Below are 23,065 nucleotides of genomic sequence, written 5' to 3' on the forward strand. Positions count from 1 at the left end.
TCGAGAAATGGTTAATTTTTTCCCGATCATATGCGCCTTTAAATCTACAATAAATGCAATTTTAGAACACATCAGAGTCGTTGAAACCAGAAACCATCATGTGGATTAAAGGGCTTTAATTCAGACATTTTGGCTCTCAGACCACACAACCTATTTAGGGCTCAAAATATAGCGCAGCGAAAATGTAGATGAAAAACCCCAGGGCATTATACAGGAGCAACTCTAAAAATGTCAAATTTGTACAAGATTCCTACAATAACTATGTTCTCTTTACTGATGGCGAGAAGGCAGCTTATAAAAATCTAAACTCATACACGGAGACCGGAATCAATACTACTTTTTTAATCGATAAAATTGAGTTTCGTTTACATCGGTTAAGAAATTTGCCTTAAAATTGGTTTATTTAAATATGTGGTCTGCATCTCCTATCAAATCTATTTAGAGTTTTTTTTTGAAACTTCTAGTCCAAGTTTCCAAATTTAGTAGCATTTAGTACATATAAGTTCGAATTTCCAAAACTTGCTACATACCGAACTCCACAGTAATCCCAATTTAAATTATAGGATTCCTCCCCTTTTGGTTCGCTCAAATATAAATTTTACTAGACTTAGTACCATGTATAGGGTGAGAAAAAAAACTGCATCAAAGACAAACGCCAAAATTTTTACATTTTTTTTAATTCTATTGAATGAAAGCAAAAAATGTCGGAAATAGCATAAATTTTTAGAATAAATTTAGATTTGTTTGAATTGGTCACGAATTATGGCCTTCAAACGGCCAACGAAACCGTCACACGCTGCCCGAATGTTGCTCTGCCCATTCCCGGCGAAGACCTTGCTTGAGGTGATCGTCATTTTGGTATTTTTTAGTGCCAACCTTCCTTTCCAAAATTCTCCAGACACAGTATTTCAACGGATTGGTATCCGGAGATTTTGGAAAGGAAGCGAGGAACCTCATTTTGTAACCAATCTTGGGTGGCGCGTGTTGCATACGATGGTGCTAAATCCTGTTGGAATGTCCAAGGTCTGCGGCCAAAATGTTTGCGTGTCCAAGACTTTAATACACCCCTCCAGAATATTTTCGCGATAATATTCAGCATTTATTCTGATACCATGGTGGATTAATACGAGCGGAGAGCGACCATCGGCTGTTATGGCGGCCCACACTCATAATGGCCGGCGCTTGAGTTCTGGTGGCCAACCGAAGGTGCACATTTTCAGCTGACCTCTTTGGCAAGTAAAAACACGAAACCAAATGCGGCAGTTCACCACTTTCGGCCAAGCCAAGCAACTCTTTAGCCTTTTGAGTCTTTTTTCTTTCTGTTGCGGTGTAAGTACCTGCACTTTTTGGAATTTCAATGGCCTTACCCCGAGCTCATTTTTCCAAATTTTTCGAATGGAATTTTGCAATATGTTCAGCTCACGAGCCATTGCGACGCAGGTTTCGATCAAGTCGCTTCTTTACTTTTTGAACCATTTCTGCTGATGTTGCTCTTTTCTTCGGTCCACTACCTTAACGTCGGGCTAAGCTACCAGTATCACGGTAACGGGCAATGGTAGAAGACACAAAAGATTTATTCACATTTAAATGCTGGAGTGCTCTAACGATAGTCACTTGTGGTCTTCCAGCCAAATATAAAGAAATCACACTATCACGCTTGAATTCCATCACGAATGTTTTTTTCCGGAAAATTCTCAGCAAATTCTTTTTGTACGCTTGTAAACAATATAATGAACTGTCACTGGTATAATATTAACAGCTGTCGGACGAGCTGCTTAGAAATGACAGCAGTCTGAAGATGGTTGCTGATTTTTCGTCTAACCCTGTAGTTCACATAAGTACGAATTTCCACAATTTCCTACATAGCGCAATCCTACATCGGCATTCTTACAGTACAGTTACATATAAAATGGTTATTCCACTGGATTTAGATTAAAATTGTCATATCTACCATAAACATGGCATTAGTTCCAATTTTCAGGATTCCAACTCTATCGGTTTACACATACCCCAAGATGCACCAAATTTAGTACATTTTAGTATCTATAAATACAAATTGCCAAAACTACCACCATATCCCGATTCTTCAACCCAACAGTAAACTTATTTCTAAATTGCTGGATACCAGCTTTATTGGTTCACCCAAATCCAAATTGTACCAAATTTAGTACACGTAGGTACAAATTTTCATAATTAACTATTTTATGCCATCCAATACAGATTTTATTTCCGAATTTCAGGATGCCAACTCTACCGGTTCTCCCAAAAATTTAAATTGTACCAAATTAAGTACCTTTTAGAACAAATAAGTACGAATTTCCAAAACTACGTACATACCTTAGTCTTACAATAATGTTTTGCTAAATTTCAGAATTCCAGCTATATCGTTTAAACCAAATCAAAATTGTAACAAATTTAGTACCATTTGGTACTTTTTCGTTCACATAAGTACCAATTTCGAAATGTTTCCCTTTCGTCGACTCCACTCCTCAATCTTGATTCTTATTCCAAATTTCAAGTTTTTAGCTCTAACCGTTCACATGTTACGAAATGGTACCAAATATAGTACGGTTTAGAAATTTTCGTGCACTTATAATACCTTCTATTACTTTTCGTAAGATTTTAGTACGGATTCACAAAAAGCTGGCCCTATCTGACACCCTCGGACCAAGAGTGAATCTCACACAAAATTTCAAGATTTTAGCTTCAGCCGTTTTGCTTGGTCGTTGATGAATCGTTAAGTCAGTCAATCAGTCAGTTATTATTTTTTTAAATTAATATGTACTAAAATGAAATGTACTAAAAAAGTGGACCAGTATATTCCACTTTCGGAACCTCCTTCATAGAGGGTCAATAATTTAAATAATCATAACAGAAGTCAAAATATATTTAAATATTCGAACATTGGGTGAGGTTATAGCCTTTTTCACTAATAATCGATCATCAGCTTTTCTTAGAAATTCAAATAATCCTTTTTCAAAGGATATCACAAACATTTTTTAATGTCCATTACCCCCCGGTATCAATTGCCCAGCCCATAGCTGTGACACATTCACATACTCAGCTTTTAATGTATGACCTGAGACAGATAAAATAAAAAAAATATATGTCTTGTTCTCAACGTACACAACGTATAATGGTCGGTCGGAGTAGTAGCAAGTATGAATACTAAAGGATACCCGAAAAGGACATTTTAATGTTCATTTTAAATTGCAAAAGTTGGCCAGTCATCCAGCCAGCCAGCCAGCACACCACCAATACAAAGGGGGACACTAAAAATGACTAAAGCGGGCTTAACAAACTTTTGTTGATATCAAATAATATATATATATGGAAAAGAGTCCAAAGAGATGGCCAAAAGAAACAAGAGAATATGGGTAAGAACGGCTTGCCTTGAGAGGGGAACTGATGGTGGGCAACATATTTTGCTGTCGGCAATGGTGGTTGGGACGACAGTGCATTGCAAACTTTGCTGCTGCTGCTTCATTCATTTTTCTCTGTTCTAACATTAGTGGTTGCGGTTGCAATTTCTAACTTTTCGGAAAATGCAACACCACACAATGTGATGAGAAACTAGACAACAAGAACAACATCAACTGTTAGTAAGGATAAAAACAAAGAATAAATGAAATGAAAAGAGAGAAAAAACCCGAGTGAATGAATGAAATGAATGCATGCGAGCAATGAAACCAAACACATTCACACAAAACATGGAACAACGACAGCAACAACAAGAACAACGGCCAAGCCAAAAGAAAGACGATGTGAAAGGGTAATTTTTCTTTTGGCCAAATAAATCCAATTAAAACGTCATTTATGTTTTTTGTTGTTGTCGTTGTTGCTGACGCTGTTAAGAGTGCTTACGGCCCTAAAGACCCCTCTTTTATTTAAGCTGGTAGACCCCTGGGGCTGCCTAACCACTTCAAACGGGAATAGAAACGTGAATTAAAGAAGATGAAGAAAAAAAGAAACGAACTTGGAGAGGAAGACAAAAACATCAGCAGAAGAAAACCTACCTTCAATTTACATTCACCGGAACTGAAAATGAAATAGTAACTGAAATGGAATCACAAAAAAAAAACAGCTCCCGTTGAAGATGAACACAAATACAATATGGCCTGAAGAGTCTTCTATGCACACTGGTAGTTACCAGAAGGTTTCATTGGTTGTGGGGCTTCGTTGGGGGGAAGGGAGGAAACTAGTGTGTGGATGGAAGGAAATTAAATCCACGGTTTTAAATTTAATTCCTGATGAAAGAAAATTGGAATTAAAAATGTTTATTTGATTAGAATAGAAAATGGAATTCTTATGCATTAAATAGTTTATTTCAAATGTATTTTATGCAAAAATTTAAATATTCTTTTCATGGGATATTTTTAAAATCTAATAATATTATAATTTATCTAAAAATTGTGTTCGACACAATAATTGTCAACAAATGTAAAAAAAACACTGTGAGACAAAATTCAATATTTCAAAGAATTAATGTGAAAATCTAGCAAATTATGAAGTTCCGCCAGACCGAACTTTTAATACCCCCCACCTTTGGATAAAGAAAATATTTTTATATAAAATATCTGGATTCAAACGTGTTCCACTTTGAACGACAATGCTGTTAAATTTTTGGATAATCCTGTTAATTTTTCATGGGTAAATGTGACTAGGATTATCAACATACCGAGTACCGATGGGTATCGTTATATGTGCGCTATAAGAAAACGTGAACCTAAATTTTCAATGTTCTGCCACAGGCGCTAGAACCCGATATGACCTACAAATATCAATTTTTAGACAAATCCGTGGAAAAATGTGGCAACATCATGAAAATACCCAATATCGGGAGGTACCTTTATATGGAGACCATACCAAAACGTGGACCGATGTATCTCATTTTCAATAACAACCATTATAGACACAATACGAATTGTTCCGTCAAATTTTGAAGCTCTACGTCAGATAATATGGGCTGTATCGCGATTTCAACAGACAGACGGACAGACAGATTATACTGATTATGAATATATATATATACTTTATGGTGTCTACGAGGAATATTTAGGGATGTTACAAACGGAATGATATAAGTCACCAAAAAATGTCGGAAATAGCATCAAACTTTGCCATAAGTCTAGATTTGTTCGAATTGGTCATCTTTGGCCTTCAAATGGCCAATGAAACAGTCACACGCTGCCCGAATTTTGCTCTGCGGTATTTTGGCCCATTCTCGGCGAAGCGCTTGCTTGAGGTGATCGACACTTTGGTATTTTTTAGTGCCAACCTTGCTTTCCAAAATACTCCAAACACAATAATCCAACGGATTGGTATCCAGAGATTTTGCCAAGCGAAGCAACTCTTTAGTTCTTTTAAGTCCATTTTCTTCCTGTTGGGGTATAAGTTCTTGCACTTTTTGGAATTTCAATGGCTCATTTTTCAATATTTGCCGAATGGAATATTGCGATATGTCCAGCTCATGAGCCATTTTTCGGCTACTGTGACGCGGGTTTCGATCAAGTCGCTTCTTTACTCTCTTTCAAACCATTTCTGCTGATGTTGCTGTTTTCTTCCGTCCACTTCCTTGACGTTGGGCAACGCTACCAGTTTCGCGATAACGAGCGATGGTACGAGACATAAAAGATTTATTCACATTTAAATGCTGGAGTGCTCCAACGATAGCCACTTGTGGTTTTTCAGCCAAATATAAATAAATCACATTATCACGCTTGAATTCCATCACGAATAACTTTTTTTCTGGAAAATTCTCACCAAAATGCTTTTGTACGATTGTAAACAATATAATGAACTGTCACTGGAATAATTTTAACAGCTGTCGGACGAGTGGCTTAGAAATGACAGCAGTCTGAAGTTGGCTGCATTTTTTTCATCTCACCACAAAAAATACCGAAAATATTCCCTACTTTTTTCGAGTTGACGCCTGAAAGTAACATAGAAATCCGTTTCTGTCGAAAATTGTCAAATAAGAAATATTCTATACAAAATTTCGTTTTCAATCTCAGAAAAAACCATATATCTAGTTACAATAGTTTTTAGGAAAATTATATTTCGAATGTGTGTACCAAAAGAGAATATAACGTTTTCACTGTTAATTTAACACGTATCCAATCAGAGTCAAAATTGCCTTTAGACTTAATTTTTTGCGAAATGTTCCAAAAGAAGAACTATTCTAGATCAAATTTTATTGGGAGTCTCCGAACAAAAGAAATTTGTATATCCAGTAGGTAACATGATGTGGAATATTTTTTCACAATACAATTTAACCATGAATAATTTTTCTACAATCGTGGATAACGTTACCGCACAAAAGAAGATTTTCTGTACCCTGTATATATTATCCTGCAGCAGAGGTTCTGTGTTAATGAAAAATTATGTCTTTCAATTTATTTGTTATGCCTTGAGTTCCCTCAATTTTCGGCTTAACTCAAACAACAACAACAGAAACCATGAATGGCTCAAAAAATGAACACATATGTTTTGAACAAAGAATGGCATGAAAGGACCAATCATCTTTTTTGTTTCTTTTGGATGGATTTAACTTTCACCATTGTCCTCCTCTTTTTTTGTATTCCTGCAATCCTTTGCAAACTGCCTCTGTCATTAATCCTTTAGGCCATACAATTTTTTTGCCGGTTGCCTTAATTTGTTTTCTCATTGTTTTGTTTCCGTCTTTTTTTTTAACATTTGCTTTTGTTTTCATTTCTCTTGCAGCTGGCTTCATCTGGCGATGGCCATAAAAATGACCCACCGTTGCCTTTGGATTTAGATGTTCCCTATAATGATGACTACAGTATTTACCATAATGCGGATACAAATTCTGAATCCAGTTCAAGCGCTACATTAGCGAATTCCAATAAAAAAAAAGAAGAAGAAGAACAAAAGCGTAAAACGCAACAAGCATCTGTGATAACGTGGCGTAATGCTGGTCAGCAGCAGACAAAGCAGGGTGGAGGAGCAGCATCAGACACAACTGCCAATACTCCACCACCACCATTTACTCCCTCGTCCTCGTCCTCCTCCGCATCATCATCATCGACGAAATACAATCGCAACCGTAACATAATTGTTAGTAATTATAATCCTAACAACAACAACAATAATAATAACAATGGAGACAGTTCATACAACAACAACAATGTGAGGAAAACCTACACCAAACACAAAAACATCATTGTCAGCACCTACAACAATCGCTCATCGTATGATGACTTCAATGACAGCAACGGAGGCGGCGGTGGTGGTTTCTTCAACAACAACTGGACCACCATCTTCATGGGCAATGATCGACCGATCCACAAGACCCATGTGGAAATAATCACCAAAAATGGTGCCACCAAAAAACCCAATATCATTGTCAATAATTACAATCCGGAAATAATGATGGCGCCCAATCCACACAATCCCAATTTCAATAGCATGCTGATGACCAGCTTGCTAAGCAATCGTGGCGGGGATTATGGCGATAGCCCGAACAGTGTGAAATCGTTGTATGATCGTAAGATAACGTGCATGTTGTATCTACAGGCGGATCATACATTTTTTCAGAAAATGGGTTCGGATGAGGCGAGCATTGAGGCCATAACGCGCCATGTCCAGAGGGCCAATTCGATATACAAGAATACAGGTGAGTGGGAAATAAAGCAAATGTAATTAGTGATAAAAATATTGAAATATTTCAAAATTTTTGGAATGTGAAATGTTAAGGTTGGATGAAATTATTAGACCATAACAACAGTATTTAGAAGGAGATTTTAAGTATATTTCAGGAAATATTTTTACGTCTTGATGATGAAATGTTAAATTAAATATGAATATAGTTAATTGTGATAATTTTTTGAAAATGTTGAAATATGCGCGAGGTACCAGATATAGTAGGCCGAGGTGTTCGACATCTTCCAATACTGGGAAAAATATTACGATGTGCAAAATTTTAGAAAATTAGACATCTGTTATAAATGTTATGGAAATAATAGCTAATCAAAAATTATAGCTTTTGTGGGAGAGGTACGAGAGGAGTGAGCCGATTAATTCCATAATTCACGCCAGATCTCTGATTGAGAGAAAGGTTTGAAAAGAATCGCTGGCTTGTTTCGCAAGTTGTGAGAGATATAGGTATTTTAAATTGAGGGCCTTTGTGGAGGAGGTTACAGAAGCGGTAGGCCGATATATGTACTCTTCAATTCAGATCTTGTGTTAATAAAAATGTAGCGATGTTTGAAATTTGAAGAGTATCGAAAGGCTATTTCGCATTTTACTTGCGTTTTGGTTATTCGAAATTTTTATCCCTTTGTGGGGGAGGTATCAGAAGAAGTGAGCCCATATCCACCATCTTTACACCTGATCTTGTGTTAGTAAAAGTATTGGGATGTGCGAAATTTGAAGATAATCGAGTTCTAATTTCTTATTTTATGAGAGATATAATTATTCAAAATGTTGAACCCTTTGTGGGTCCAAAGCAGTGTACCGATATATCCCACTTCACACCGAATATTGGGACATATATAACATGAAGAAAAACGGATGCATATTTCGCTTTTTATGTATTAATAAAACAATGATTGACTGACTTAACGATTCATCTATGCCCAGACGAAACGGCTGAATCTTCGTACTAGAACGGTACGAAAAGTTACTAAATATGGTATCCGTAGTTTTTGAGGAAGCAGTAGTGTCAAAGCTTTTATATTTGGAATGAGAGTCACTGATGGTATGCTAGGTGTACCAAAGGGTTTTAGGATTTTCGCACTACAAGTGTACAAAAAGTACTAAAATGGATTACATTTGGTACCATTTCGTATTATCTGAACGGTTAGAGCGAAAATCTTGAAATTTGGAATGGGAATCAAGGTTCAGGAGTAGAATCGATTTAAGGAGGTAGTTTTGGAAGTGTATAGTTATGTAAACGAAAGAACTACATGGTACTATTTTAATTTAGAGGAACGAATGGAGATGGTATCCTGAAATTTGAAATTAGCATTACTGGCGGGGTGTAGGATTGGGATATTAAGGAAGTTTTTGAAATTTGTTCTTATGTGCACGAAACGTACTAAAAGTTACTTAATTTGGTACAATTTCGATTTGTGTGGCTGGAGTTCTGAAATTTTGAAATAAGATTATGGTTGCATTCTAGGACTGACAAATGTAGGCAGTGTTGGAAATTCGTATTTATGCGTACTAAAAGGTACTAAACTTAGTACATTTAAAAATTTTTGAGAACCAATAGAGTTGGTATTGATAATTGAACGAAAAGTACTAAGTAACCCAACAATGGATATAAGGTGAAAGGATAGAGCTGGAATCGCGAAATTTGATGTTGATATCGAAGCTTGAGATATGGAGGTTGTTGTGGAAATATGTACTATAATTTTACGAAAAGTACTAAATTGTACAAAGTTTGGTATTGTGTGAAGGAACAGAAATTTAATATTGTCTCCCTATTGGGGTATGTGGTTCAGATATGAAGATGGGTTTGGAAATGTTCGAAAACTACTAAATTGAACGAATGCAAATCTTAAGGTAGATTTTTCTCTGGCGAGTAGCGGGCACGTACTAGTGAGAAATACAATTATTTAAAATTTTGACCCGTTGTGTGGAAGATACCAGAAGAAGTAGCCCGATACATTTCATGTTCATATCAAGTCTTGTTTTAGTAGATATATTGGTATGTGTTTGAAGATCATGATCGGATACTTATTGCGTATTTTATAAAACTTGTAATTATTCCAAATTTTTACCCTTTGTGGGGGAGGTATTTGATGGAGTCGGTCAATAATGTCCATTTTCTCACCCAACATATGACTAATACAAATATTGGGATTTGCAAGGTTTGCACAAAGTCAAACATTTCTATGAGGTTTTTTATTGCCCATCTCCGGATGTTCCAAATTTTGATAAAAGCGGATACTCCCTTCGAGAGCTAAGGTGCGCACCAGCCAGACAGACAGAGAGCCGTATCAAAACTATGAATCGCCTAGCCGGCGTAGGACATACCCCACAGGAGGAAATTTCAAGTCCCGGGTAAAGGTCTGCTACTTATAAGGCTATGAAAGTTAGATACGGAGAAAATAATGATTTCACGATATTTTTAACTAATATCTTCGGAACTACAAGAGATACCATCACAATTGGCACCATTTGGCAAGAACAAGGGCAAGAGATAATATGGGATAATACCCCAAAATGGGTCAATTTTCGACTTATTATGGGCAATTCAAAAAGTTCCGTTATTAAAATATCAATTTTAATGCATAACTCCGGAACCGGTTCAAGGAACGCCATCATATGACCACTTGTAAGATTGGCCATTTCCATATGCTTTCACATGCTACCCATTTTGTAGAACCAAATAAAATCCGGATTTTGTGTCTGAATTTTCGGTTCGAATAAATAAATGTAATTCTCCCAAGAAAAATGTACTTTGCCATAATCAGGTCATAATGGGATTTATGTCCGCTATACGATAATTTGAAACCAATAAAAATATATCTGGAGAGAAAAAAACCGATTTGAAATTTACTTTCTTTCTGTCTTTCTTTCTTACAAAACCGAAATTTTTTTTTATTCTAAAAAAACAATACTAAACATTTCAATTACTTTCTAAAAAAACACAAAAAAACTTCTAAAATTTGACAATCAAGGCAAATATTGTCCGCACTACATATCAACATAGTTCTCCTTGTTTTTTTGGGTGTGTTGGCGACAATTTACCTAGAAAAAGCCACAGCGGAAAAAAAGTATTGCAGATACTCGAAAAGTGAGTATCACCATCACCATCGCCATCGCCATCGCCATCACCAAATACAAACAACAACAAATAACATTGTGCAAAACTGCCTGTACAGGATTGTTGTTAATGTTTAGTTGTAAGTATATGGGGCGGGGGGAATGACGATGACAAATACCGAAATAGACCGCCAAGGATAATATTTGTTTTACATGTTGTGAAGTGGCCGGTGAAGAAGGGGGACCAGAAACGAAAAAAAAAATGAAACGAAATAAACCACCACGAAAAAAAAAAACATTTTTAGAAACTCAATTTTCTAGTCATGTTTTTTTGTGCTTTTCTCTCAGCTCTCTCCACACTGCATATTTAGTATGCAATATGCAGAATGGTGTTCAAACACCCACCCACACACACACACAAACACATAAACCGAACACCATTCCAACATAAAGTAATGAAAAACATGGCTGGACAATTTGTTTTTTCCATTCGACCTACGAAACATTTTTGTTGCATATTTTTCAATTTAGCCGTGGAAAATTGTGATTTTTCATTTTTGTTCAGTTCTGTTTTGTTTTCCATTTTTTTTTTTTTTTGGTATTTCCATTGCGGTAGGTGCTCTAAAGTGCAATGCAATGCCAGCGGAAAGCGGAAATGAATAAAGTTTTGTGCACACAAAACAAAATACGGCACAACAAGAAAAAAAGTTATTGAGATTTAAATCGGATTTGTTTTGTCAGAAACTGAAATTTATTGTGTATTGTGTTATACTACTCGCTCATAACAATCTCTAAAACACACACTCACACACAGCCAGCGTTATTGAATTGCACACACACAAGCAAACATTTAAAATAGCCCAACGTAGATTGATTTTTCCACTTTATGCCGACCATATTGTTATTATCGTTGTGTTCTGCTTTTCTATTGAATGACCATCGTTGTCCGTTTGTCCTTTAGCATTCTTTGCCGTATGCTATTGTTTTTATACCCTCCACCATAGTATGGAGGGTATATTAAGTTTGTCATTCCGTTTGTGACACCTCGAAATATACATTTTAGACCCCACAAAGTATATATTCTTGAACAGCATAAAATTCTATGTCGATTTAACAATGTCCGTCCGTCTGTCCGTCTGTGGAAATCACTCTAGCTTCCGAACGCCCCCATATAAAGGTTCCCCCCCCCCCCCCCCCCCCCCCCCCCCGATATTCGGTATTTTGATGATTGTAGCGAAATTATTTACCGGAATTGTTTCAATATTGGTATTTGAAGTTTGTAATGGATACTACAGCCTAAAACAGAAAATGGGTTATGTAGATCCAGGTCTTCGTGTAGCCCCCATATAGCGGTACCTCCCGATATGCGGTATTTTGATGATTTTAGCGACATTATTTACCGGAATTGTTTCAAATTTGGTATTCAAAGTTCGTAATGAATACTACACCCTAAGACAGAAAATAGTCAGTGCAGGTCCATGTCTTCATATAGCCCTAATATAACGGTACATCCTGATATTCAGTATTTTGATGATTTTAGCGACATTATTTACCGGAATTGTTTCAAATTTGGTATTCAATATTCGTAATGGATACTACAGCATAAGACAGAAAATGGGTTATGTAGATCCACATCTTCGTATAGCCCCCCATATAACGGTACCTCCCGATATTCGGTATTTTGATGATTTTAGCGACATTATTTACCGGAATTGTTTCAAAATTGGTATTTGAAAGTCATAATGGATACTACAGCCTAAGACAGAAATTTGTCTGTGCAGGTCCACGTCTTCATATAGCCCCCATATAACGGTACCTCCCTTTATTCGGTATTTTGATTTTTTAGCGACATTACTCACCGGAATTGTTTCAAATTTGGTATTTGAAGTTCATGATGGATACTACAGCCTATGACAGAAAATGGGTCATGTAGATCCACGTCTTCCTATAGCCCCCATATAACGGTACCTCCCGATATTCGGAATTTTGATGATTTTAGCGACATTATTTACCGAAATTGTTTCAAATTTGGCATTCAAAGTTCGTAATGGATACTACAGCATAAGACAGAAAATGGGGCATGTAGGTCCATGTCTTCGTATAGCCCCCATATAACGGTACCTCCCGATATTCGGTATTTTGATGATTTTAACGACATAATTTACCGGAATTGTTTCAAATTTGGTGTTTGAAGTTCGGAATGGATACAACAGCCTAAGGCAGAAAATTGTCTGTGCAGGTCCACGTCTCCATATAGCCCCCATATAACGGCACCTCCCAATATTCGGTATTTTAATGATTTTAGCGTCTTTTTTCACCAGAATTGTTTCAAATTACGTATTTAGAGTTCATAATGGGAACTTCAGTCTGTAACAGAAAATTGTCTATACAGGTGCAGATCTTCGTATAGGCCCCATATATCAGTACCTCCCCTATATTCGGTATTTTGACGATTTTAGCTACAATTTCCATCGAAATTGTTTGAGATGTCGTATTTGAACTTCGTAATGGATGCTATAGCCTGTGACAGGAAATTGTCTATGTTGGTCCAGGTCTTTTCACAGCTCCGATATAACGGTATCTCCCTATATACGATATTTTTATAATTTTAGCTACATTATTGACCGTTTAATTCAATTTTCGAATTTGGAAATGGCAATGGCTTATGACAAACAATGCATATGTATACACTCCAATATAACTACTATCTTCGGTATTTTTAAGATTTTAGCAGAATTTTTAATGGATTTTAATTTTTTGAAAATTGCCAAATTTGTATCAAATCGTGGAGGGTATTCGAATATAACTACTATCTTCGGTATTTTTAAGATTTTAACAGAATTTTTAATGGATTTTAATTTTTTGAAAATTGCCAAATTTCTACCAAATGGTGGAGGGTATTCAAAGTTCGGCCCAGCCGAACTTACAGCTTTTTTACTTGTTTTGTTTTTCATTTTCTCTTTGTTCTTTTCCATTTCAGACTTTAACAATGATGGCAAGCCCGATAACATCACTTTCATGATAAAACGCATTAAAGTCCACAACATGAACGCCATCAAGGATCCCTCATATCGATTTCCCGGAAATTATGGTGTTGAGAAATTCTTGGAATTGTTTTCAGGTAAGTTTTTGGCGATTGTTTTGAGAACTGAAAAGAAATTGTACGATAAGATATCATTTGCTGTGAGTGGACAAAAATAGCTTATTTTTGGTAAACTTAATTTAAAGTGTTTTCAAAATCATTTTTGCTTAACTTAAAATAAATTTGAGGAAAACTTTATTCAAATTAATTTTGGAATGCAATTTTTTTTAAAAAGAAAAATCTTTATTAGAATATTGATATATGGAACGATTGCAAAAAGTCTGTAATATCTTCAATGGGTAATATGAGGAAAAATGAATTTAGATATCTTATCATTAAAAACTGAATGAGAAAACCCTCAAAATGCGATTTTGTTACTCTTTTGTATACAGGAAGGTTCCTGTATTGTAAATTAAGTTTCGCCACCTTAGAACTTTTTTAAACAAACCCACAGTGGTCTCACTCTCTTTATGGAAATGTGCGACAAAAATGTTTCTATTCCATTGACATTTTAAAGCAGAAGATTGTGATGAGGACTATGGTAAAAAACATGTAAATGCGACATTAAGTTCTGTCGAACTTTTTATACCCTCCACAATGTGAAAATTTGAATTAAAAACAAATCAGCTGTTCTTAAAATATCCAAAATTTTGAAGTTCCATTATGCAGAGGATATATCTATATATATATATATATATATATATATATATATATATATATATATATATATATATATATATATATATATATATATATATATATATATATATATATATATATATATATCTATATAATATTTTTGAGTAGAGTTAGTCTATGAAATCTGCAACAAAGTCAAACGCCATAATTCTCAATTTTTACATTTTTTTTTAATTTTATTGAATGAAAGCAAAACATGTCGGAAATAGCATCAAATTTTAGAATAAGTTTAGATTTGTTCGAATTGGTCACCTTTGGTGCGAATTATGGCCTTCAAGTGGCCAATGAAACCGTCGCACGCTGCCCGATTGTTACTCTGCGATATTTTGGCCCATTCCTGGCGAAGCGCTTGCTTGAGGTGATCGAGGGACGTTGAGGGTCAGAATATAACCCTATTGTTTTTGGAGATGGTAGCAAAATATTTAGATGTTGAAATGGGCCACAAAAAAGAAAAATTTCCTGATTTTGCAGCTACTCTACATGTCGCAATTGTAGACCAATTTTTCAATATTTGCCGAATGGAATATTGCGATATGTTCAGCTCACGAGCCATTTTTCGGCAACTGAGACGCGGGTTTCGATCAAGTCGCTTCTTTACATTTCGAACCATTTCTGCTGATGTTGCTGTGTCTGTGTTTCTTCCGTCCACTTTCTTGACGTCGGGCTACGCTACCAGTATCACGATAACGAGCGATGGCACGAGACAAAATATTTATTCACATTTAAATGCTGGAGTGCTCTAACGATAGCCACTTGTGGTTTTCCAGTTAAATATAAAGAAATCACACTATCACGACAACATACTTCAATAATCATAAAAGCTCACTTTATATGTGACTAAAATATAAACCGGTAGTGTAATTCTCTTACTCATTTATTGAAAAAAATCGGTAATATTAAAACGCTTATAATTTCGGTAATCAACGACATTTGTTGGTAAGTTAGCGACGAAATCAAAGTAGTCGCTAAGACCTACCCATGTTGTCACCTTTAACTTATTTTTTATATCAAAATTTTGGGTTTCAAAGTTACCCATTTTTCGGTTTAATAAAAAAAAGAGTTCGACAATCCCACTACAGCTTTCATTTGGCATTTCTTCGAAATCTCACAACTGCATTTATAAACAGCATCTTATGAATTTGTAGAATTTCCACTTAATGTTATTCTTAACTTAAAATGGTTATATATATCCTCTCGAGCAACATTACAAACCCTCATACCATGGCAAACTTCAACCTTAATAATATCTTGCATGCCAACGTGTATGTTGGTATGCATGTCAAAAAAAAAACTGGTATGACATCTCTCTGCCTGCTCGAAATAATTTATAATTGCAAAATTTGCAAAAATATTCAACAATAACCGCAGTCAAAATGCAATAAAGTTAATAAAGGCACGCATACCCAGTCAGATGATATCCGCAGATATTACGTTAGCAATAACAAGCCATGTATGTGGTTTTATAAAATTGCATTATTTTTTTCCATACGACATGGATTTATGTTGGAGACATTGGGGTGGATGTGAAAGAAATAAACGGCAATGAAATTCCTCTTGGAAAAATCGACTCTTGCAATTCGTATTTCTCTGACAGAAAACAAAAAAAAAGGACCAATAACAAGAAATACTCAATTTCTGACCACTAGGTGGTCAGGGTATTATTTCTTTGTGCGTTTGTTTGTAACAGGCAAAAGGAAACGAGATAGACCCATAGTTCCTTTTGATGATCTGCATAGAATCACATTCTGAGTCGATTTATGCATATCCGTCCTCCCGTCCTTCCGTCCGTCTGTCCATGTATTTTTGTAAACAAAGTACAGTTCGCATTTATTGCGCGATCCAGATGAAATTTTGCACAAATCATTTGTTTCGCCCAAGGACGAACCCTATTGAATAATCTGTCAAAATTTAGATATAGCTCCCATATATATCTTCGTCCGATTTGCCTTTTATTGTGCACCAAACGTGTAATATCAGCCCGACTATTATGGAATTTTGCACATATAATCAAATTAGGCCTGAAAATAAGTATGCCAAATTTGATCGAAATCGGTTCAGATATAGCTATAGCTCCCATATATATTATTCATCCGATTTGTTATTTTTGGTCCTCCGCAGCCGTAATATGCACTTCGTAACAACAATATCTGTGGAAATATATCAAATACAGCTCAGAAATACATTTGCTAAATTTTATCGAGATCAGTTCAGATTTGGATATAGCTTATATATATAACTTCGTCCGATTTGCCTTTTATTGTACACCAAACCTCTAATATTTGTCCAAATGGGATGGAATTTGGCATTTATGACTGAATTGAGTCTAGAAGCTAGTATGTCAAATTTGGTGAAGATGGAATCAGATATTGCTATAGCTCCCATATATATTGTTCATCCGATTTGTTATATTTGTTACCCACAGCCGTAATATGCACTCCGTAGCAATGTTATATTCCGGGAAAATACAGCTCAGAAATATCTTTGCCAATTTTTATCGAGATAGGTTCTGGTTTGGTATAGCTCCCATGTATATCTTTATCCGATTTCAAATTAATTGTGCACCAAAGGGGCAATACAAGTCCGAATTTAAAAGATACAAATGCTTTGGCATATTTAGTCCTTTGATTTTAAATTATAATTATAATCATAGCGTGTATGATTGAAATCTCCCATAAAAAAACTTTTTATTGTTATGTGGAGCTCTGCTAAATTAGCAAAGTGGTGTAGGGTATCAAAATGTCGGCCCCGCCCGACTTTAAGACTTTCTTTACTGGTTATATATATAAAGTGGTAGGATAGATAGTCAACTGTTAGGCGAACCAATTTTCATTTTAAACTTTTACTTGAGGATTGAAACTGACCCGAGAAACACCAGATAGCATAAAGGTTATTGATCTCCTACCATTTTCTAAAACGAAGACCATCTACACATTAATTTTAATACTATCACATTATTGATCCTTAAAGGTATTAATAAAAATCATGGCATAAAGTACAATCTATTAGTAATGATGACCCTCAAAAAATTTTTTTCATTTTAAATTTTTACTTGAGGTAATGATGAGCCCTCAAAAGACAAACCATGCAAAACGACCCTGTCCTTCTCTGCATCCATAAATGTTATCTCATATCTAAAATGTTTTCTCTCTCTCTCTTCCTCTCCCTCTCAATGATTTAGTAAATATATATATATATATATATTACAAATGTAACCAGTAAATAAGTTAATACAATTGCCATTCCGCAAGCATCGCATTCAATATCAACAAGTAAACACTCGTTCTAACCTAATTTCCATGAAAGCTGATTAAATATTGTATACGGTCGGTTTACATTTAATATATGTAATCTTATGCATATGCATCCAATATGAATATTACGGGGCATGATGTAGTTGTGAGTAATCCACAGACACACACACTGCAGCACACACACATACATTGGAATGTCTATATATAACTTACTTTTACTTATTTTTCCTCCATTGAAAATGTTGAGTTGAAGGATTTTTCTACTTTTCACGGTAACAAAAAAAAAAACATTGAATGGAAATGAGAAACACGCACTGACGCCAGCATGCAAACACACACACTTCTAAGGGGAGAGAGAGAGAGAGGATCATATAGAAAATCTCAACCGTTGTTGTTTACACATTTCTGATAAGAGATATGTAAAATGTTTTGAAAATCAATTACATTTGAAGAAATGCAACTCAAAACTAAATTCAAGGTGAATTATAATGTTAATGAATAATGTTCTACTTTGGACAACGCACTCTCTATCTCTCTCTCTCGGAACGTTAGTTGAGTTGATGTTGTTTTATGAAAATGCGTTCGTGTGTGAAATGTACACAAATTAGCTGTTTCATGACCAGCATGTATTCTTCGAACTTCATGTAAAATAAAACAGTTTTTGAATTTCAAGGACATTGGCAGGGTTGTTGATGACGTTAATTCTTGGTACAAAGAAATTAAATACCAAACATTGCTACTTCAAAAATTAGTTGTGATATTTTATGGATCCTCATTTTTGTATGATTACGAAACAAAATTAAAATGAGAATGAAAATGAATCGACTTAGAATTATCCACAACTATACTAGCTCTTATACTGTGAAATTTTAAGATATTGCAGCGAATCGGAAAAAGTGCTATTTTTGCGAAATAAACAAAGTTTTTCTTTAACGAAAATTTATGATATTTTTTCATGGTAAATATTGAATATACAAACTTCGTTCGTTCAAAGACTAACAATGAAATACGATCTTGAATAATTCCTCCTTTGACACTTTCTCCAAAAAATGAAATCTACCTTTAAATTTTGACTCCGATTGGAAACGTGTTAAATTAGCAGTACATTATCACATTATTCTCACTTGTAGTACATGCATTTTGAATGCAATTTTCATAAAAACTATTAAACCTGGATATATAGTTTATTCCGAGACTTATAGTGAAATGATGTGTAGATTATTTCTTCTTTTGACACCTTCCATCTAAAATTAAATTTTATGTTACTTTCAGGCGTGAACTCGAAAAAAGTCTGAGGAAAAATTAATCAAATAGGAAATATTTTCGGATATTTTTGGGAACATTGTTGCGAATATTTTTGTTTATATACAGGGGAAATATTTTTTTCCCTTGGTGACTTGTATTGAAATTTCATGAAGAATATTTTCGTCTTTGACGTCATTCTTCTAAAATTATGCTTTATTGGAGATTTTTGGACTAACTCACACAAAAAAAAAAACAATTTTAACTCTAAAATTTGTCTTTAATATATATGAATTTCTGGTCTTTAGGTAAGATTTATACTTTTAACGTCTTCTAGGACCTATAGTAAAAATTTTATTAGACATAATTTTGTGGAATATTTTGACTTGCTACATTTTTAAAAAAGGTCCAACAAGACCCCTTTTTTTGCTTGAGGCCAGAATATTCCTTGTACTTTTCTTTACAATACTGTTGAAGACACTATGTACGAAAAATGCACGGACTCTGAGGAATATTAATCCTAAAATGTTTAAATTTGTGGAAGAGGGAGGAACTGGCTCCCTATATTTAGGTTATTTTACCATGTGTTACAGTGTTATCATTCCATGTATACTATTTAGTGTAGAAACTATGTATATAGGCAGTGGGCCCTCTAGGCCGTCCTCCTCCGAAATTCTGATTTTTCTGACATTCATTGTAAATTTTACATACCAAATAACCAACCATATAAAACAATTTTTAGACGTTTGTAATTCAGGTTCTCAGAAAATATAAAACGCCCCTACAGATATTCAATATTAGTCCATAATGATATCTACCTCAAAGGTCATAAGCTGTCCCTAGGTTATCCATATCCACTGTATTGTACATCCCTAATGTTGATATCTACTGATATTGAGAATTTTAAAATGTTTAACGTTGGTCTTTTTTCTGATAGTATAAACATTTCCCTTATGAAAAATGTACAATATCTACCCATTTTGAGGCTGCCTTCATCAATATTCGGTTATTTTATTCGCCGCGCCAAATTGCGATATAGTTCCTTATCTAGTTCTATTGCCATTGTTTGCTTTGCCAAATGTTGTAAAAATTGATTCCGATTTTAATATAGTTTTCACATATATCATCTTCCGATCGGAAATTTGTTGTACAAAAAAATTTATAATATCAGCCAAAATAATACGAAAATACGAACAATACAAAAAATGCAACCGAATTTATTCTAGAAGCAAGTACATAATCTATAGCTCCCACTATATGTTTCATCGGATCTTTTGATTTTTGTTATGCAGATGCAGTCTTTGAATACCTTTGTCAAATTTTGTCAAATATCACTTCAATTTCCACTTTTTCTGGTACCTCCCCCACAAAAGGTCACAATAATTTTATCAGTTGTAGGCAAGGTGCAAAAATGAACAGTATCAATCTACCTCATCGAGTACCACCCCCTCAAAGGGTTAAAATTTTGAATAATTATATCTCCTAATAATTTTGAAAAACAAACACATGACCACATTTCTATTAACACAGAATCTGGCGTGGAGAGAGAATATATCCGATCATTCCTTCCCACAACGGTCCAAATTTAGAATCAAAATATTTTTACCCAAATAATGCCTGGTGTGAAGATATCAGTCCACCCCTTCGGAATACTTCTCAGTCCACAATATCTGGTACCTGACGCACATTGCAACGTTTCCCAAAAATTATCACATATCCCATATATAGTGACTTGTTAAAATCTTGCACGTTGTTATAATAATATCAGACATAGATCAGATATGAAGGGATCAATATTTGCCCACTCTTTCAGAAACTCCTTCATAAAGGGTCGACAGTTTGAAAAATCCAAGTCCAAATATATTTAAATGCAGGGACATACTTTTTTACTAGTTTTCAAAATTTTCGCAAATTTACAGCTGACCTCCTTGGCAAGTAAAAAATCATTTTGTTTGTTTATAAACTGCTGGACAACGAATGTTTTCTCATCGGAGAAAACCACATTCGGCAGTTCACCACTTTCGGCCAAGCGAAGCAACTCTTTAGCTCTTATTATCTCTCTGTTGCGGTGTAAGTTATTGCAATTGTTGGAATTTGAATGGTTTTACCCCAGCTCATTTTTCAATATTTACCGAATGGAATATTGCGATACGAGTCATTTTTCGGCCACTGCGACGCGGGTTTCGATCAAGTCGCTTCTTTACACTTGGAGCCATTTCTGCTGATGTTGCTGTTTTCTTCCGTCCACTTCCTTGACGTCGGACTATGCTTCCAGTATCACAGTAACGAGCGATGGTACGAGACACAAAAGATTTATTCACATTTAAATGCTGCAGTGCTCTAACGATATAAAAATTATTATAACAACATACACACACCAACACAAAAACAAAACAAATATTTATATGTTTTTGCTTAATATTGTACAATTAGAGACTTAAATACAGTCAATTCAGATTAGAGCAAAATGTGAACAGGTGATGCAGGATATTATAGTTCACATGAGTTTGTTGTTTGGATTACAATTATCGGTATGCTACTGTAGCATATGCTCTTAGAAAAAAATAATAATCCCTCACAGTGTTGCTATTTTATTTTTTCGACATTAAATGACGTCTCTAATGCTATCATTTCGTCTCGTCTCATTTTTTTTGTATTCTTTAGTCTAAGCTTTCTTCTTTATCTTCAATTCCTTTATTCTCCTAATACTCTTACCTCTGAGTATTTTTGTATTGAAATATGTACTGTATGTCTTTTTTTGTTTGTTTGCCATTTTCAGAGGAGGATTACGATGCTTTCTGTTTGGCTTATATGTTCACCTATCGGGATTTCGAAATGGGCACACTGGGTCTGGCCTGGACGGGTGATTTGAAGAATGCCGGCGGTGTGTGTGAAAAGAATGGGGTAAGTACAGCGTACGATTTTATTTTGAAAATATTTAGGTAAATAACAATTGATGATCTTTTGGGGAAATGCGCGTTGAGTAAATATTAGTTATTGCATTCCACATTCGGTAACGTCTAATTCTAAATATAAATTCGACATTTTTTTTCGAAAAATTTAAAAGAAGATCACACCAGGATATCCTCCCGATTACTTCGAGCTTATATTTTGCAGATTTCTGCAGATCAGTCAATGAAAGTTATATATCGATTTATATAAAGTAGTACAGAAATACCTGACTGAGAATTAACATCCAGACGAAACGGCTAAAGCTAGTTTCTAGAGACTTTGTATGAAGGTCATTCTTGATGCGAAGGTTGGGTTTTTCAAAATTCGTACTAAAAGGGTAGGAAAGGCACTAAACATTTAATACTTTATAATGGACAAACGGAAGGAGGTGGAATTATGGAATTAACTTTAAATGAGAGTCACTGATGGAGGACAGGATAAATGTACCAAAGCGTTTTTGGAAATTCGAACTTTAAGATTACGAAAAGTTCCAATATGGTAATAAACTTTGGAGTTATGTGAACTGAAACAAAAATTTGGTATGAGAATCTGGATTTGGAAGTAAGTTTATATATGAAGGTGGTTTTGGAAATGTGTACTCAGTGTGCGAACTGTACTAAATAGTACTTATTTTGGTTTAGAGTGAACGGATTAAGCTGGAATTTTGAAATTTTGTATTAAGGTCTCTTTTGGTGGTAGGTTTGTGATAAATAGGTGGTTTTGGAAAAGTGGACCAAAGGTACTAAATAGCACTATAAATTTGCGCAATTTGGTATTGGGTGAACACACAGTACTAGAAATCTGAAATTTGGCAATGGTACCAGTTTTTATTATGAGGACGGGTAGGGCTAAAAATTTTTAATTTGATATGAAAATCAGGGTTGGAAAGTAAGGTTGGTATGTGAAGGTTGTTTTGGAACTATACCAATTGGTACTAAATTGGGAACAGTTTGGTTAAGGGTGAACGGACGAAGATGGAAGTACTAAATTGTACTATATTTGGTACAATTTGGTAATTGGGTCGTTGTTCATGTGTAGCCTGGACATATGGAGTTGGTTGCGGAAATGTATATTATAATTGTACGAAAAGTACCGCATGGTACCA

General features: G+C 35.0%; 1 protein-coding gene across 1 annotated transcript in view; it reads left to right on the forward strand.

Moving 5' to 3' along the window:
* Positions 1-23,065, forward strand: part of LOC131801326 (uncharacterized) — a 103,892-nt gene that overhangs the window by 29,570 nt on the left and 51,257 nt on the right. The window contains exons 4-6 of the mRNA XM_059119875.1: positions 6,724-7,636; positions 13,715-13,855; positions 21,788-21,912. Of these exons, the coding sequence (XP_058975858.1) occupies positions 6,724-7,636; positions 13,715-13,855; positions 21,788-21,912 (1,179 nt within the window). The remainder of the gene's footprint in view (positions 1-6,723; positions 7,637-13,714; positions 13,856-21,787; positions 21,913-23,065) is intronic.

The sequence above is a fragment of the Musca domestica genome, unplaced genomic scaffold, assembly GCF_030504385.1.
Source record: "Musca domestica strain aabys unplaced genomic scaffold, Musca_domestica.polishedcontigs.V.1.1 153, whole genome shotgun sequence".
Lineage (NCBI taxonomy): Eukaryota > Metazoa > Arthropoda > Insecta > Diptera > Muscidae > Musca > Musca domestica.